The sequence below is a fragment of the Glycine soja genome, chromosome 11 (genome assembly GCF_004193775.1).
Source record: "Glycine soja cultivar W05 chromosome 11, ASM419377v2, whole genome shotgun sequence".
Classification (NCBI taxonomy): Eukaryota; Viridiplantae; Streptophyta; class Magnoliopsida; order Fabales; family Fabaceae; genus Glycine; species Glycine soja.
Genome location: NC_041012.1, coordinates 44,717,288 through 44,736,523, shown reverse-complemented (window position 1 = coordinate 44,736,523; position 19,236 = coordinate 44,717,288). Strand labels below are relative to the sequence as shown.

The window sequence follows — 19,236 nt, the reverse complement described above, 5'->3', positions numbered from 1 at the left end:
ATATAATTTTTAAACATATCATTTTTAGTAATTATATTTAATAAGTGAATTTTTTATTCTCTAGTATTTATTTTAATTTCAAGAAAGTTTCTACCGTTAAAATATTTTAATTAATAAATATTTTGAAAATTAAATTGTAAATTTCAAAGACTAAAAATCCATTTATTAAATTTTAGAACTAAAAAATCCACTTATTAATTATAAGAATTATAAGAATTAAAATGAATAAGTTTAGAAATCATAAAAACTAAATGAGTAATTAAATTTTTTTTTATTAAGGAGTGATATCACATAACTTCAATCAACCATATGAGTACCAAAACTTTTTTGGAGTAGGCTGAGTATCTATATTAAAGAGAGAAAAAATAAATCTCTTTCTCAAGCAAATTGCGCGATGCATTCAAATTCGGGAGTGTCGAACCAACGCTTACTAATATAATTATCAACGTTTATTGGTTAAGAAGAAAAAAATGATTTTCTGCCAATAAAATTTAAATGTGACTTCCAAACATAAGTATAAAAAATATAATAAAACATTTCATGATAATTATTAATATAAATTTACATAATTACAATGTTTCAGACGACTTACAAGTTACACGTTCCCAATCTTTTATCATTTTTCTAACCTAGTCATTTGATTTACTAACCTAATAGTTGCTAACCAACTTTTTGTTGCCATTAATAGATAATTAAAATATAAATAGAACAATAAAATATTGGTACTTGGCTAGTTGGCTCTCCCCCAACAACTCCAGTGAGTGAACAAGCATTCAATTTTCGTAGGCATTTAGTATGGGAATAATGAATATCAAGAAGTTAGAATTAAAGTTGATATAGAAAAAAATTTCGTATTCGTCAAATCTGTTTTGAAGATGGGCAAGTTAAATGGTGCCATGTTTTAAGAAAAGCAAATCAAGTTTTTGACCTCTTTGCTAAGCATGGTGTTAATACTGTTGTTCTCTATAGGATTTTTGAGTTACTCCCTAATTTTATTCACCTAGCCTTGCCCGGAGATACTCCCTAAATTGTATTCTGATGTGGATTCTCATATAATTTTGTTTAATCTTTTTTCTGATTATGAGAAAGAAAAATTGATGCACAACATTTAATGTAAAAAAACTCTAAATAGATAATAGAAAAACCAAGAATAGAAGTGTTCTTTCTTTCACACTCTTAAATGCATTGTCTACCTACAAATACAGAGTAAGAAACTTGCTTCCCTTTGGTGGGTAGAAAGAGCTTTCCCTTTTTGATTTTCAAGCCAAAAGTGGCTTTACTTTTTCTTTTTTTCACATTTACCCCATTTTGTTCGAGGGAAGATGTGCATCCCAATAGATCCAAAAGTTTAAGGCAAGTTTGTAGTCAAATTTAAATTTCCAACAATAGTTGGCATGCTATCACCTAGTTTGAGTTATGGTACTCTATGAACTCAGCTGTGATTTATTTTTCTAGTCCTATAAATATATATCCCGGACCTTAAAGACCACAAGTTGCCATTTCTATATAACTACTATAAATGTAGATATTTCTATAGCAATAACATTAACCAAAAATTTACAGTAAATTATTAGTAACATTGAACATATGGCATGTGCAAGAGAGATAGTTCGTGTTTAGCAGAAGTGAAAATTACTGTGTGTAGTTTCAAGCAACGTTCATCTTCACACCAAGCACAATATAAAAGCCAAGCCATGTTGCTAATAGACATAAGGGTCAGATAGTCAGAAACCAATGAAAAACTCCAATATTTTGCTTCAATGTATATACTACACACACATGTATGCACTTTCATTATTTCTCTTTTCTTTTGTTTTCTGTTTCTGTATTTCTCTATAGTCTGTGTAATTGATTCCAATTGTTTATGTATAAAATATAATTGAGTTTTATGTTATGAAGATTTGGAGAGACCATAACCTACCATAATTGAAAGGTATCTAATATGTGTATGCCAACCATAATCTCTTTGGATAAAATCATGTTTTGTCTCAGAATATGTGATCTTTACTCTCCAGAGTGTATGTGAGAACAGTTTTTCCAACTTCAGGGTACAATCGTATGCACACTACAATGTGTGAACTGGACATTATATATTTGAAACCTTTTGCTTTTCAATGTTCCCACAATTCCTGCACTTTCATGATTTATCATATTATTATAAAACGATCCAACTTAATTCTTGTTTTCTTATGAATATTGATTTGAACACTACAAGTTTGTCCTGGATAAGCGTTTGCTTAAAATTAAACTCAGCTTTTGTCTTTCTTGCTTTAAATAATTTATTTATAAATTTTTGTGAACTTAGATCCTATGTAACACTTCAACGTCAACTTAAGAGTAAGACTACTAAATCTAAAGTTTTAGGTTCATTAGCAAAAAATTGTTTATTATTAATTTTTATAAAGCAAAAACGTCATATATGTTATTAGCAAAAAAATCTAACATATAAACTCTTTCGTTATAGTAGAAGTTACTCTCAAAATTTTATTTAGGTCTCACTTATTTTTAAGCTGATTATGTAACTGTTCTATCTATCATCTAATGTTGAATTAAAATTCATTGATTATCTTAGTTAATCTTTTGGAAGTCATAAGGTAGTTTGGTGGTTAAGAGAGGGGCTTAAGGGTTGGAGGGATAAGAAGGTGATGAGTTGGAACTATTTCACTAGCATAACATATTAAATTACTAATATTTTCAATATAAAAAAAATCCGAGTTAATTTATTGGTCGTGAAAAAAAAAATTATTCCAACAGCCAAGATCATGTAGCAAACGACAGAACAGCTGCAGAGAATCCAGGCTGAGTTTTCGTGCTTTTAGCCATGGAATAGAATTTAAAATAGGTGTAAGTGAGATATCAATTAGTTAGAATTACTAAGACGAGCTTTGTGACTACATACAATAGCATTGTGCAGCTATATAAAATAGGAAGAATATTCAAAAGTGGGTAGTGTAGTGTCTGTGTCACTGATAAATAGTTACTCTGAGTTATTAATTAGAATAGTAGACAACATTCAACAAGACGCTGCAAATTACCTGTGCTTCTTTATGCTTTTCTTTCGTCTGGTTGCTAACTTGAAATGGATTCCCTTCCCCCAACTTTCGGGTAAGAATAGAATCTCCAAAGTACAAAGCAAACACTACTCCAGGATGTGATCGTGAGTGATACATTATCTATCATTGCAAATTTAATTAGCTAGGATGGTTTGCATTTGATGATTGGTTCCATTATTTCAATTTTGCTGTAAAATATAATTTTTTATTTGTTATAAGTATTTTTCCTATTGTACTTTTCTGAGAAATATTCCTTTTTTTTAATGTATCAAACATAGTTCTAACCAATAACCGAAGACTGCTTTTTATGTTGCACATTGAATAAATCATATTATACATAATCATATTAGAACAGAAATCAAAAGCCTGTGATGCCTTCAAAACATTTTTGACATGTGTAGAAAAACAAAATGGATACAACATTAGCTATAAATGTATCCTGACCGATGAAACTTTTATGTTAGTGAATGCTATTGATTTGAAATTTGCTGGATATACGTACATACAGTGATTGTAATAGTGACATAAAAACTAGAAAAAAAATGTGTCATATTATTCAGCACCAGTTCAAGGTATGAAATGTTCGAGGTAGAATTCTGAATCTTTTTAGGCAATCTTTTATGAGCCAAAATCCAGTGTAGTCACCTAAAAGGCTACAAGAATTCCGATACTCAAGTTATTATATGTAGGAGACCAAGAAATGAGTATAATTAAAGAGAGAGAATGTACCTTTTACATGTTTATTTGTAAGACTCTTATAGAGTGACGATATAGTGTTTCACATATGTATAGTCTCCTGTGTAGTGTCAAGAAGGTTTTCAAGTGATGAAGGGAATTGGAATGAAGTCAGGGGTCTAATAACCTTGGGGTCAGCATATATATTTTATTTGGTTATGTGGACCGAGTATATAGGAGCCCAGAACAAATATCATCTTCAGTTAGATACAATATCTTGATCTTTTGTAAAAACAACCCGTTGTTGGAATCTTTCTACTGGTACATATAATACGGAACAATGACATGTTATGACACTCAATATGACTAAAAAGGATATATAGTTGAGGTACTACATTACATTAAAAGCATAGTGCTCCTTTTGTATTATAATTATTCTTTGAAATCAACTTTTCTACTACGTTTTGTGGGTAATCGAAGCGTATAGATATCCAATTCCCCAAGATTTGAGAATTGGGGGAAGGAACGGAAATGTTGATTCGTTACCGATTAGTGATTACAAAGAAATTTTGCATATATCCACTAAAGGTTGACTTGTTCTAAGTTAAGAAAAATTGGTTGGAATGACTAGAAACGTCGTGTAAGAAATCTCAAATCGAGTCCTCAGTTATTACCATCATTTGTTACTAATCAGCCACTCGAGTCACAATTTTTTAGAATTCCGAACTGTTCTCATGAAGAAAACAAATTTCTTGTGTGTGCGGCATGAGTTATTTGAGTGGGAGGAAAAATTTATTCTGGGAAATAATAGTCACTAATTACATCAATATGCTACATAGAACAAAAAGGTACGTACTAAGTGATAAATATCTATGAGCTCAAGTTGACCAGGTGGGGGCTAAAAGAATGAACTTCCTACTTTGATTACTTACAGAACTAAATCTCATTGTCACAATATACCAAAAAAAAATATAAAAAAAAAACTCATTGTCACAAAAGTCACATAACCATTTCTGTGTTTTGATAGGTTAGGTACATGTATCCCATAAGCAACAAGATATATGTCTCGCCATCATGTACTTTTTTCAGGTGCAAGCACACTACTTCTACAATATATATGATATTAAACGTCTTACCTTTATTTATAAGTAACCAATAACCAATCTCCCTCATTCAGTCATCACTTTCTAGTCGCTTATTGCTTTTTCTTTTGTCTTCACCTTAACAATCATATCAAGAAGGAATTGCATGACACAAGTCACCAATAATGTTTAATCCGCACTTCAGAAGTGCCGCTGACCTGAATCATTTCACCGAATATCATGTATTAATTCTGACCCCTACCATGAGAATAGTAGTATATGTCTTGTTATAGAGAATTATGATAGTCACAAATTAAACTTGACATATATAGTGAAAGGGTCACAATAATTTCTACCAGTTCTCAAACCATTGTTATATGGTGGAACTACTAACTTAGCCATTCATTGTTTCAAGTCGAAAAAAAAGTTCACATTACATATTATTCGTTCACGGAATTAATGTATTGATGGCTCTTTGAGAACAAGACCACAATGGAATGTCAAAGTGGCCGCCATAATATGAGCTTTTTGCCAATGAACCATGAAAAAGTGCACTTTTGTATGAGATCAAAACCGCAATGCCTAGTGGTGAAGAAGATTCAACTTTACAAGCAACTCACCAAGGCGTTTGGAGCAAGCAAGCAAGAACAATGGGCGCCTCAATATCATGTTAACCTAACCCAACATCTACAAGGAATTTTAATTAGGACAATTATCATTCTTTTAGTATCACGTCCCCATTAATCTTTATGCAAATTTCAACCTTGTACTATTTGACCAAAGAGTAATACAGCGTGTTTTGGAAACTCGTTGGAAAAAAGAAAAAAAAATCATATTTTAAATGTGAAAGTTATAATTATTAATTTCTGAAAATCACAATATGGGATGTGAAAAATCACATTTGAAACATGAAACCAAACACATTATTATTATCTTTATTATTATATGTAATACTCATTTTTTAAATTTGTTTATCTTTTTTAGAAGATTATTTTTAAATTATCTCATCTATTAATTTTTTTATCAAAATATTTTTTTAATTACTTTATAATAAATATTATAAATTAATATGATAACCCCTGTATAAAGATGGAAGAATATGATTAATGCATAGTAATTAACTATATAAAAATAAAATTAAGTAGAAAAGTGAGAAGACGAATTCCAATAATTTTAAGAGTAATTTTAAAAAATATATAAACTATTCAAAAATTTAATATTAATATCTAAATCAACTAACTTACTTTAATGGGACAAATTAGTTTTAAAAAAAGTCTATTATTTAGTGATTGAGATAGTATCATACATCTATTTATATTATATTTCATTTTCATCTCATTTTTTATTTCTCTATTTATTTTCATCACGTTATATTTGTAGCATTTATCACTCTCTTTTTCCTTTACTTTTTCTTTCTATTTTTTTTTTTCACTCATACACTCCAAAATTGTGTGTGTGACTTCATTTTCCTTGGCAAAATAGCGTAACCCTCACGTCTCAACTCTTCACCTCTTTCAAATACTTAAATTTGCATAAATAGGAATTTGTGTCACATCATGTTTTTTCCCTCTCGTGTTTCTTTTCAGGTTAAAGAAAGATACAAAAGAAAGTTGAATAAGTTGAATGAGACCATACACAAATTACTCCAATTGTCAAAGTTGTTGTCGTGTCTTTCCCCTCTGGCAGACATGCATAAAGGAATTTCAAGAGGATCCAAAACCATATAAATAGCAAGCACATGCCATTCTTTCTTTCAACACATCACAAAGACACAACACAACACACATTGGTACTTCTTTCCTTACATTAGTGCTCCACATGGCTCGCTTGAATTCTGTTCTACTCATCACTCTACTTGTTTTGGTAAGCTATTCCTCAGTCTTGGATGCCCGAAAGATTCTCAAAATTGAGACACAAGAAATGCTCTCTTTGAAGGGTACCCCACCTTCAATTGAGGCCACTAGTTATCACAAGCGTGGTAGTGGAAGGCTCGTTGCTCATCTTTCCAATGAAGAAGTAGTATCTAATCCCAGCCCCGGTGAAGGACACTAGTGAATGAAGTGATATATAAATATATATATTAATCTTACTGATCCCGCATCAATGTGCAACTCTACTTGTGTACGTATCAAATAATCAATGACAAAACAAAGGGTCATATGTTTCTTTGTAACCATAAAGTTCTGTCAATAGCCTTCTTCTCTATGTTACATTATAAGTTTCCCATGTAACAAAAATATATTATAGTATTTGTGCAATACAATTATTCAGAGGTTTTATTAATCTGGTTTCCTCAGTTCAAGTTAATATTAGGGCATACTATGGAAGTGTCATATCCTTATCCTCTACCTTCTCAATCAAGGACATGCTTTTCAGTACCGGAATTTTGGTATGGAAAAAGAATATGCGAGGACTCTCGATGGTAAGATCACATCTCTTACTTTATTATGTTTGGTGTGTGGTGTTGGAATTTTCTATTTCAATAATTAATATGATATAATATTATAAGACAATTATATTAGATATTTATTATTAGTGAATTTATTTTATGTGGTCAAATGAATTTATTAGATTATTAAATAAAATGATATGAACTTAAATAAATAGGTGTCAGTATTGGATCATTAAGATATAATAAAAATTCTATTAGGCTAATAGGTTACAAGAAGATTATGATTTCTAATATATTAAACCGTCACATATAATTTCATTTCTCTCATCTAAAGAGTTATGAATGTTTCATTAAAAAATAAAGAATCATTTATAATAAAGAATAAAAATTGATCTGTAAATATTTTAACTTCTACATAAAGAATAAAAATTAAACATTAAAGATTATAGACCTGTAAATGTTTTAACTCCCACGTGTTTTAATTGACTAGTGCTCATAACCTTTTGATAAATGCTTGAACTTCAATTTCTAGATTTGATCTCAAAATGTCAAATTTCTTTTTGTCTGTCCGAGGGTAATTGATCAATTTTATTCCTTAAACTTAGATATTTATTGTGATTTTAATTATCAAAAGTACACTTTCAGAGACCTTTTTATTATTTTATTATTACTTTCAAGATCGAAATTCGTCATTTACTCGTCTTTCCACTAATTCTCTCCTTTTGTTTTGTTTTGTTTTTTACTCCTTTTGAGAATGTAAGACTCGGGCAAAAATGATAATTTCGTTCTACAAATCATTGTCCATTTTCCTTTTAGATAACAAGTTTTACTTATATTAAAGAGGAAAAAAGAGAATCTATATAACATGTGATGATGGTCTCCACAACTTGACACCCCAGTATATCTTTTTTTCATTAATAATTAAATCAAAAGGGAAAGTATGGTTATCAGACAAGTCTCAATGAGAGAATCAAACCCAGTTTAAGCATGGAAGCTTCTATGTAAAAAGTGACAATTATTTGTTTTAGATTTAGGAAGCCACAAACGTTCATTGGCATCACAATCACATAAATGGACTTAAAGGGTGGTCGTTATGTTTAGGTAATATTTACGTTTTAATGATGGAAGTGGTTGTTGCGATCAGTTTTAGTCTTAGTGAAAGAAGTGTATTTTGCCATTTCTTTATTCTAAACACATGAATAGAATGACCTTAATTTAGAGAAATCAATATCAGTCAATGAAAAGTTGTTGGCACCCATAATTTAGTACTTGGATCTCTTTTAATTAAGCTGTGAAGTTCGATCCTGACTTAGTTATGGAATCATACTTAAAAGTATCATTTTATTCTAAAATAATTTGAACAAGTAAAAGAATAACTAATTAAATACCAAATAAAAAAATTTATATACCTCCTGATTAAAAAAATACATCACTTAAAGTCTTAACCAACTATACCTTAGTTGAAAGATGTCTATTATATATTTTTATCACATTAACCGCCATTTAATTTTTTTTCAATTCTCCATCACTTTTGTTCTAAATTTATATTATGCCCTTTCTAGTGTTTTTATTTTTAAAAATAATCTTTTATAAAAAAATTAAATATCATTCATAAACACAAATTAATTCCTTTAAAATCATTTAATAATCCTTTAAATTTTAAATGAAATACGCCAGTACGACTAAAGAAAAACAAAGGAATGGAAGTTTCTATGATATGCTGATTAGAAGCTCATTTCTCAAACATATTCAAAGTTCATCACTTGATAACCAAACCATAATAGGGGAGTACAGTAGTGATGACATTGACACCGTAAATTCAAGGATAAATCTATTTTCATTCTCTGTTTTTTTTTCCTTCACACTCCTATTATTTCAGAAATTAGTTTCTAGAATTGTCTTTTACTTTCTGAAAACTATATTTCATAACATAAGAGAGAGATGAGGAATAAAAAAGAAAATTCAAACAGAATCTCCCTTCAACCAATACCATCATAATGTTAAGTGGTCCAAATCCAAATTTAAAATCCACTAGGCCCATCTGCACCGGCCCTTCAATGTTTATAATATTACAATCAACCATTTATTTTTACTCTAATAATATTTTTTTATTATGATATAAGTGTGAAAATTTTATTAATTTTATTGATGACTAATATTTATAAAAAAAAAACTTTTAATATTCTATGATCACTTTTATGAAAATTTACCCTACCAGAGACTTTTTTTTCTATTCACAAAGCTGGAACATGATGAGACTTTACTTAAGGGATTTAAGTCAAGTTTCAATAACAAGTAATGTCATGTTAGTAATTATTATTAGTTGAAAAAAATATTATTATCAATAAGATTATAATATTTATATTTTTGGGTTAAAATATTAATTAAAATTAATAAATAAAATGTTTTATTGAGGATCACGGTGTCTTTCAAAAAATTGAGAAATCATGGCGAATGTGTACTACTTTTTCACAAAACTTATTTTTTAATTTCTTAATCTATATTATAAGGACTTGGTATTTCTTTAAAAAACTTCATCTAACAAAACAGAAAAGGAGAGTTGAATTCAAATCTTTAACCAACAAGGGAGATCTGCGGACCAATTGTGTGGTGCGCACAAGTTTTGATAAAATTCATAATTTATCCTTATGCCAACAACATACTCCCTTTGTTCTTTTTCTCAATTATATCTTTACCTCGATTACAAACTGAATTCTAATTTTCTCAATTTCAAGATAGCATTGTTTATAATAGTAAACGAAATACTAAAAGAATGAATGAGAAAGAACTCACTTAATAAAAACTAACTACTACAATTGTGAATATTTAAATAAAAAAAAGTATTATAATTTTACTTATTTTTTTAATTTAAAGGAGAATTAAGAAGAGATAAAGTAAGGTTCACCAAACCCTTAAACCTTTTCCAGAGAGCCCATCCCATATTTTCTGTAGCCATGAGGCCCAAAACAACATGAAACCAATTGTCACACTCATCAACAATTGTCTCAATTCAGTCAAGTGTACATACAAGTGGCTTCTTTCAACTGGAAATGCCTAATGATCTCACCTTTTCTTTTTTGGTCGTTAAAATCCATTATACCCTGACACAACTATATCCCATAAAAAAAATGTGTACCCTTATTTTTCTATTTTTAAAAAGTGATAAGTATTCCACTATCTTTTATCTGCCTAACTTTTTATTTTGTCAGTTGTATTGTTGCAAAAGAGCATTGTCCTGTCACACCAAAGTAAAACCTCTATTCAATGCCCCTGATCAAAATGTGAAAATGATGCTAAGCTGATCGTAACATTCACACAAATAAAAAAAAGCCACCTAACATGTAGAAAATAATATATATATATATATATAACTCACACCTAAATGGCTAAATCTACCTCTTGCCACATGGACCAAACGTTATCAAAGTAGAAAAAGTTTGACCCTCAATTATTTTCCGGTAAAAGAAGATACCTTTCCAAGATTTTAAAGACACATGAATAGCCCCCTAAGATCTTATATGTTCCTTACCCACTTTCCACTTCCACCATGTGAATGAATCACAGCCCAATGTACACATTACACAACAATCACTTGCATAGTTGCATTGGCAGAGATGTTTGTAACGGTTGGGAAGCATTACACGAAGATGCTTAGATACAATGCAAACCCATCAACAAGAATCGCATCTCCTTTATGGGGACAAAGAAAGGTTTCCAAATACTGTCTTCACATGCCCCCTTCAACACCGACTTCGTTGAATAAAGTAGGCATCACATGTGGGGCCCATTTAGCTTTCAATACATTTGCAAAACCCAATGTTCATCGTACAACAACTGCCAGAGTAGTCCCCATAATATTGGTTGAGCCTATTTAAAGATACTCACATCTAACAAGGGCAAAATTGGCATTAAGTGATTTGTTCATTTGTTTTACTTCAAATTTAACCACGACAAAGCAGCATTCCATAGGAGGAATGAAGAATAATTAATAGCTAAGTTGACAACACAGATTTGGAGGCATCTAAAGGCACAACAAGTGGCATGTGAAAATAAACTCAAGAGGGTCAAAAATAGGGGAATTGAGCAAAACAAAGATTAATAAATAAAAAAAGGAAAAAGAGGATTATAAAATGCCCACCTATATATCATTATGTACATATCATAAAATGCAATGTCTAGTAAAAGATGCATAACAGCTAGACAATCCCTGTCACTGACCTAATAATAAAATTTTGGGGGGATGTCTCTTTGATAAATCTGGCATAAATTAAAAAAAAAAAAAGATTCTAAAAAAAAAGGCTTGTTTCCAATGCAACGCGGTCCAATGGCTTTTTCTTTTCAAAATGGCCAAAATACAAATGGACAAAGATGCCCCGGTGAGTGATCCAAGCCAGAGTTCAGTCCCCACAACCACAAGGCCTTCATTTCCCTCCAAAAAGTTTTTTTTTTCACTAAGAAAAATAAAGAATTGCCTTCCAGTTCAATCACCTGAGTTGTGTGGGGTCTCAGTCATGAGTCACCTTTGCTTTGTTGAAGTGAAAAAAAATTTATCCTTGCTTTGTTGTTTGTGCTGTGATGTGAGGTACACTTGGCATTGTAAAACAGTTTTACCCATCCTAAACCCTGGAACTACTGTGAAAGCAACTTGTGGATCTGATTCCACTTCCGAATAGAGGAAGATTTCATCATTCACACTTTCCATGTACACATCAGAGAATCTGCACCCTTTCTCCACTTGGAAGATTGAAGCCTCAGGCTCATAGGAGAAGGCCAAGCAGTGCAGAAGCCACACCCTCTTCGCCATTTCGGCGAATGAGGTGAAGAATGCAGTGTCTGGAAACCCTCCACCAGTATTCACAAGGTTCCTCTGACTCAGGTTACCAAAAAACGATGACTCCATCTTGGGATGAACAAGTCCCAAATACTTGACCCGGCAATACTTGGCGAACGATGATCGTGGCCTCTCGGCTAGGTAGTCCTTTGCCTTCATTGATTTCAGCTCATTGAACTTCCCAAAGAACCACTGTTGTCTCCTGTTTTTTTCTAGAGGAGACTCACTTGAAAGGGAGAAGTTAGGGATGTGGAATGCATCAAACATTTCCCTGCAAACAAAGGCCTCCATTGCGAAACACTTGTGATCTTCTGCCATATAAACCACATTCTGTTCGATGGCGTCGACTGCAGCATCAATGTCCCAACCTGCAGATCTCATCTCATCCACAACCAGCCTCACAAAGTTGCGAATGGACCGGACTGCATGGCGAAGGACCATGATGAAATGGCTAGGACTTAATCCAGTTATGTGAAGATTATCAAGCACTGATAGCTGGCCACTTTGATTCAATCTCTTCTCAATTGCCTTGTTGTGCATATTAGCTTCCTCTAACTTCTCCCTAAGGAAAATAATCTCAGAATCCTTGAGCCTCACCTGTGACTCCAACTTCCTCCCCATGATCTCATAGGTTTTGATCACACCCTGCAGCTCCTTGGATTCGGCTGCAAGAATCTCCTTCTCGGGCAAAGGATCAAACTGTTTCTTCAAGTAACATTGCTTTAGCTCAGACAAGTTCTTCAACTCAGACACTAGCAATTGATCAGCAGCTTCAATTCCATCAGGGTCAAAAGGTGACTGAGCATGCTGCAACTCAGCATATGCAGCTTTAACAGTTGAAATGCTAGCAAAAAGCTTTGCCAAAAGAGCTTCATTGGCCACTCTCTCTTGAAGCTCTTCATCATCATCTTCATTAAAAGACTCGGACCAATTCAGTGTAGTCTTGCTCTTAGCGATTTTTCCTTCGTCCTTGAGATTTGCATCAGATATAACATTCTTCAGACCATCAACTGAAGCAATTCCAATCAGTGCTTTGACATGAAGAACCTTCGCAAAACTGCGCGCCAACTTCTTTCGCGGGGTCACGGCCGACGGCTTCACTGATTCCATCTGCACAAGCAGCAGCCACCACCAAAGTTTCCAAATACAGATCAGAATTGTGATTATTGAAATGTATATATGTATATGTATAAGTATATGCAAGTAGCAGTATCTTTAAAGGGTTTTCACGAGGACAATAAAATAAAGTGTTATAACACATAAAATAAAGTGTTATAACACGATGGTGATCATGATGAGCATGTTCAAGCAAAAGCTATTAACAAAACAAAACAAAGAAAAAAGTGTAATGCTTTAACACATAGATCGAGGCTCTTTAGTAGAGGATGGAATTTTTCTTTTTGTAATACTCCATCTATTGAAATTTTATTGCATAACTAAATTTAAAGTGTCTCAAAAAGCAGTTTCTAACACACGGTGTGTAGGAGGCTAAGATAATAAAAACCGAAGGTCAAGATCTAAAGATACATTAAAAAGCTCAAAAATTGTAGTTTATCCACGTAATACTATGCATGTTGTCCATCATGGCAATTTGCAACATCATTCTTAAACACAAAACCAAGGTCTTACGTAACAAGATTCAATAATTAAGAATAGATAATGATAAATAAATAAATAACCTAATCTCAAGGATTATGCTGTGAAAAAAGCATACTTTAAGAGTAATAGGACCTGATTTAACACCACCTCTAAGCAAGAAAACAAGATCATCATTTCTACATACTTTTTATCCTAATTTCGCTACAAGGAGCGTTGAGCATTAGACCCAAATGGCCCATCAATTAATTAATCATAGCCTCTTTTATTCTATAATATGTAGCCGGTGAATTGGCTTCTTAGATATGCATTATTATATAAGAAATAATGATTAAAGAGGGTCACCATCAACCTTGATTTTCCATTCACTTCCTATGTCTTGCAAAGAAATGATAAAATCAAATTATAAAATCAGTTAAATTACAACTTTTGTAGGGCAATCATAGGATCTAGGTAGATCATAGTTGAATTGTGACTCTCAATGTAACCAATAAAAAAAACTGACAAATATTTATTTATTGAATATATCTATATTGGTCTGATTCATAATCCTTAGGATTCCCTGAGTCCTAAGTTATGCATATCCAACACCATTATGTAGCCTGCAGTAAGATAGTACTTAGCCAACAGTGTCAACAATAGAACACACATGAACCTTTGCCTTTCAAAAAAAAAAAAGAACACACATGAAAGTGAAATATTTTCCCCTATAACTAAGGACCTCACCAAGAAAAAATAATAACACAACAATTCATATATAATTTTCAAAATAATTGTCACAAAGTCTAAAATCTTTGTCGCCCCAAAATTATTCCTGAAAAAGTAGGGTTAGTCACTAATTCTTCAATTTTTTGTGGTGCAAGTAAAAACGGGACCATGCAAAATAACATAACCTAACCTAAGTAACATAGCTCTTAGAAAATTTATCACCCAACACATGTTACAGGAGACATATATATCATCCAACAATACGTGTGCATAGTAGGCCGGCAAGAGTTTATAGGGAAAAAGAGAAAAGGAAAAGTAAACATGAAAATGGAATGTCTTTGTCTAACAAAATACCTTTTTCTTTTTTTTTATCCAAGTGAACAAAATACTCGACTTTTTTGTTTTAAATAATTTTCCTTTAAAACAATTAAAAAAATCTAGTCATTTTTTATTGTCTCTTATTTCCTTTGTACCCTTTTTACATCCATACTCAAAGAGTACATGTTTCTTAAATAATAAAATATATTCTATACAACAAATAAAAACAATAATAGTTTAGGCAAATGGACAATGTGATGATTGTACACCATAGTTAGGAGAGATAATTTATATTTCCCGTGACTAAAATCACGGCCTCTGAGCACTTGTACCGCGTATAACTGTACCTAACGGCAGATATTAGAAAGCTGTAGAAGAATATTACTGCTACTTAATTACACTTAATTATTCTTTTTTAACTGTTAGTTAAAACATATAATAAACCGTAAAGTTTCTTATACAAAAGAGAGTAGTATTATTAAAAAGTAAAGAAAGAGATAAAGGTGAATCCAAATAATGGATAAGGAAAAATAATTAGGAGGAAAATATTTCTTTGGACAGAGAAGTTACTGTGCCACATACTGATAGCTTTCGAAAGTTAATGTCATTTCAACATCCATTATGTCAGACGTTCACATGCCTATCACTAAAAAAGGTCAAAATATTACAACATGAGAGATTCTTCGTGCTCTAAAAAAATCCACATTTTACCTTCCAAAAAAACACGGGACATGAATTCGAGACACAAAACCAAAAGAAAAATCATCCCAAAGCAAAAAAAAATTGAAAATTAGTTTGCAACTTACCAATCTCCCCCACACACACCCATTATAACACCCCCCCCAAAAGTCTCAAACGCCGCCAGAAATCATGCGTTAACATTAGAGCAATCAATGGTTCAAAACCGGCAAAGAAACAACTAATAAGTATGCGTAAATGATGCATTCTTATACCATTGCTTTCCCTTAGCCACGGCATTTTTCCCCACTAATGGTTACATTTTGCGACCAACATTACACACCCATTATAACAAGTGTTTTCTTTAGAAAAATATTTCATAGAATAAATAAATAAAAGCATGAAATCATGAATTAGATTTTGTGGAAAAAAAGAACAATCCCAAAAGTCGATAGTAGTGAGAAATCGAACGCACCTCGAGAAATTGAGGGGGGACGAAGCAGTCAACTTCTCGTCATTGCTCAACGTAAATCTCAAGAAAACAGACAGAAATTAAATATGCAATAATTATTATCTTAATTATTTATTTTTGTTGTTGTTCTCTAACTCCAAATGCGACCCTGAGAGAAACACCCTGTAACCAAACACGGAAGAAGCATCAAGAAGAGCAAATACAACAAAAATCGAACGGACTTTTCTCCAAACTCGAAAAACAACAACACACCCCAAAGAGGCAAAGCAATGAACGCCACTAACAACAACGGTAACAACAAAAACAATCCACATAGAACAACCAAAAAAAACATAGGATCATCAAAATGTATCTTCAACAAGAGCAGCAAGAGACCCAACACGAAAAAACTCTCAAAGATGAAAACTTTCCCTTTGAAAGATAATAAAAACACCATTTTTCCCCTTCAGAACCCAGAAGACACTGGGAAAATGGCATGGTAAACTACTAAAACTATATATATGAACAAAATGGTTAAGGTTGTCTCAAGGTTTACCTTAATAAATCCAAAAAGTTCCTAGAATGAATGTGAAAACGAAGCACTTGGGTGTGTGTGTGTTTCAAAGTGGTGTGTTTGAGAGGTTGGAAAAGTGAAAAGACTTTGTTGTTGAGCCTGTTAAGAGGGGACTAGTGGGGGTATTGGCAGGGACAGAAATACCACAGCTGGAGGACAGAGAAAATTCTAGAGAGAGAGAAATTAATGAGAGAGGAAAACAGGGCAGGAAGAAGAAAAACAGAGGAGGAGGAGAAGAAGAGAGAGAAAATAGTTGGAGTGACAAAAAGTCACTGATGATCTAATCCGTCTGAAGTCCCAACCTGATTTTTTTTAATAAATTTAGAACGCCACGGTCGAGTCACTTTTTTTTAAAATAAATTTTAATGTAAAAAATATTTAAATATGATTTATTTTAATAACATATAATGTCTGAAATTAATTTTGTTAGAATTATAGACAAGTTCTAGGGTGAATGAGCCTCATAGATCACGCACCTTTTATCCATCCCTTAGATATAAGAATAAAAAAAGTAACAGTGGAGATTTGGTGAGTGTAGCATGGTTACAAAGTACAGAATAACAAATGGAGAAAGAGATTGTTGGCGAAAATGGAGGATTTAATCTAAATAAAATAAATTATAATGCATTGGTTAATTAGTTTCATCAAAATCAAAAACCTTGCCAAATCTCAAAATCCTCCGTCTTCTTGGGAACCTCTGTGGCATGTTTAAGGTTATGAGGAGGAATGCCTACTAAAAGGGCCCAACTAAGTTGGTATTTAGTGTTTACCTTATTCTCTCTCATTATTCAGTACTTTGTGACTATCCTACACCCACCAAATCTCCACCGTCAACACCTTTAATCCTGTATTCAAAGGGTGTGAAAAACTTTGAAATCGTCTGAATTATAATTGCATCCAATTGAACCTACTTCAAACTCAATCCATCACTTACATAGTTTTTATCTTTGTGACGTGATTGCCTATCCAAAAATACTAAATCGTAATTCACATATTTTTTTAAATAATTATTATAAGAAATAATAAATTTACAGTAAAAAAAAAATATTTTATATCATCACTTGTGATTTGTTTTATGTTTTAAGAATTGAATGAGGTTAGTAATTGAGTTTAAAAAATTCTATTTAAGATAGCTATGAGTAGGTATGCAAATAGTTTGAAATAAAATTTAAGATTGGTATGTGAAAAAAATAGAGTGTGCATGTTTAGTTTATTTATTTAAATAAAAATGTTATTAATACATTTTTATTGGATTGAAATTTGTTGAAAATTATAAATTAGTGTAGGTTCCAGGAATCTTATTTATGATTTTATGAATTTTAATAAATTTTAACTAATAAAAAGCATATATTATATAATGTGTTAGGGAATAGTATGTTTCTAGCACTTTTCTTTATTTAAATAAAAAAAATTAAAATTTGAGATTGACCTAGAAAAAAAAGTTTATTGACTTATTTATCTCATTATTTATAATTTAATTATTTTAAATTTTATGATTTTAAAAAATAACTTTATCAATATAGTAGTTAACAAACCATTTAAGTATTTATTTTGATGCGGTGAAGACAACCCTAACATAACATTATCTCCCTGAGAATGCAGAAACCACAAAACCACCAAAGCCCCTAAATGGAGACAACATGATAATGTCATTCAAGGATATTAATCTTAGTTAAACAATCCACTCCTAAGTTGGTGTGAAATCTCATAGAAGAAGGCATCATGAAAGTGCGTGGAACTTGTTAGTGACAACCATTTGTTTCAAAAAATTGTGCAAGTCATGGCAGAAGTAATTTGTGGCAAAACTATTAAGGAAATGTCTGTGGAATTCTTGACAATGCATAGGTTAAATATTGTATGAAAACCTAAAGGCGTATTTTATCTTATTGATATCACTCATGGATACTATATGGTAAATTTTGTTTTGGAAGCAAACATGGATAAAGTTATTAATGGAATATTGTTTCTTAGCCTGTGAGTCGGAAAAAATTAATGACTATAATATCCCTATGAAAGTTCAGGGGGATTAGATGGTTGTTATGGGGGAGGAAAGTCAAGTCTGATTTAAAAAAATAAAATTTCAGTAGTTACAGGTAATCTTAATTCTCATAATATTAGTAGCAATAAATTTAAAGCACTTCCAAGTGATGGAACTAATCATGAAAACTAAGGTAGGAATTCTTCCCTTGTCAGCACTTTAATGTCGAAAACAATTAGACCTCACTTAATAATAATACCATAACAAGTAGGGAGATCGCAACGTAAAAATAAAATATAAAAAGAACAAATAAACAAACGCATTTGTGCGTATACGAAGTGGGGCCCATAACTAGTTATAATCACCCTCACCTTTATTGAAGAATTTCAACAATCATTTTTTAGTTAGATCTCCTAGATCTTAAATATAATTTTCATTTATAAAACTTAAAATTAAGACTTGCTTAAGACATTCAAATCTTTACTTTCACTTGGGTCAACAATATGTTGTTATACACCCTTTTTTTAGTATGATATAATAAAATTTGGAAAAAAAATCAAATAAATTTATTTTTTTAAAACAGTTCAATAAACTTATTTGTTTTTGTAAGTTTAAATTAAGGATTATAATGCTTTACTATTCAATTAAAAAAACATTTCTATATTCTCTTTCATCAGCTTTAAATTTCTAGACATTCTACACTTAAAAAAAACATTTATCTCTAGTCTTTCATCATCATTAAAATCTGGTAAACATTAATTTTCAATCATTTCTCGTTTAATATTTATTATAATCTTTATATAATTAAAATTTATGATAAAGAACTTATTAAAAAAACTATGATAAAGAAATATTATATATGCAAATTGAGTAATGTTAAATCCTCCTACTATATTTCCT

General features: G+C 31.3%; 1 protein-coding gene across 2 annotated transcripts; it reads right to left on the bottom strand.

The window, feature by feature from the left end:
* Positions 1-11,281: 11,281 nt before the first annotated feature.
* LOC114373724 (protein GRAVITROPIC IN THE LIGHT 1-like) lies at positions 11,282-16,641 on the bottom strand. Of its 2 annotated transcripts, XM_028331245.1 has the most exons (3): positions 16,341-16,641; positions 15,809-15,967; positions 11,282-13,143 (listed from the first exon to the last, which is right to left on the bottom strand). In XM_028331245.1, exon 3 carries the CDS (start codon positions 13,141-13,143, stop codon positions 11,719-11,721), a length of 1,425 nt encoding a protein of 474 aa, XP_028187046.1. In that variant the 5' UTR covers positions 15,809-15,967; positions 16,341-16,641; the 3' UTR covers positions 11,282-11,718. The 2 variants fall into 2 exon arrangements, with proteins under 2 accessions (XP_028187046.1, XP_028187047.1); XM_028331246.1 differs by lacking the exon at positions 15,809-15,967.
* Positions 16,642-19,236: the final 2,595 nt, after the last annotated feature.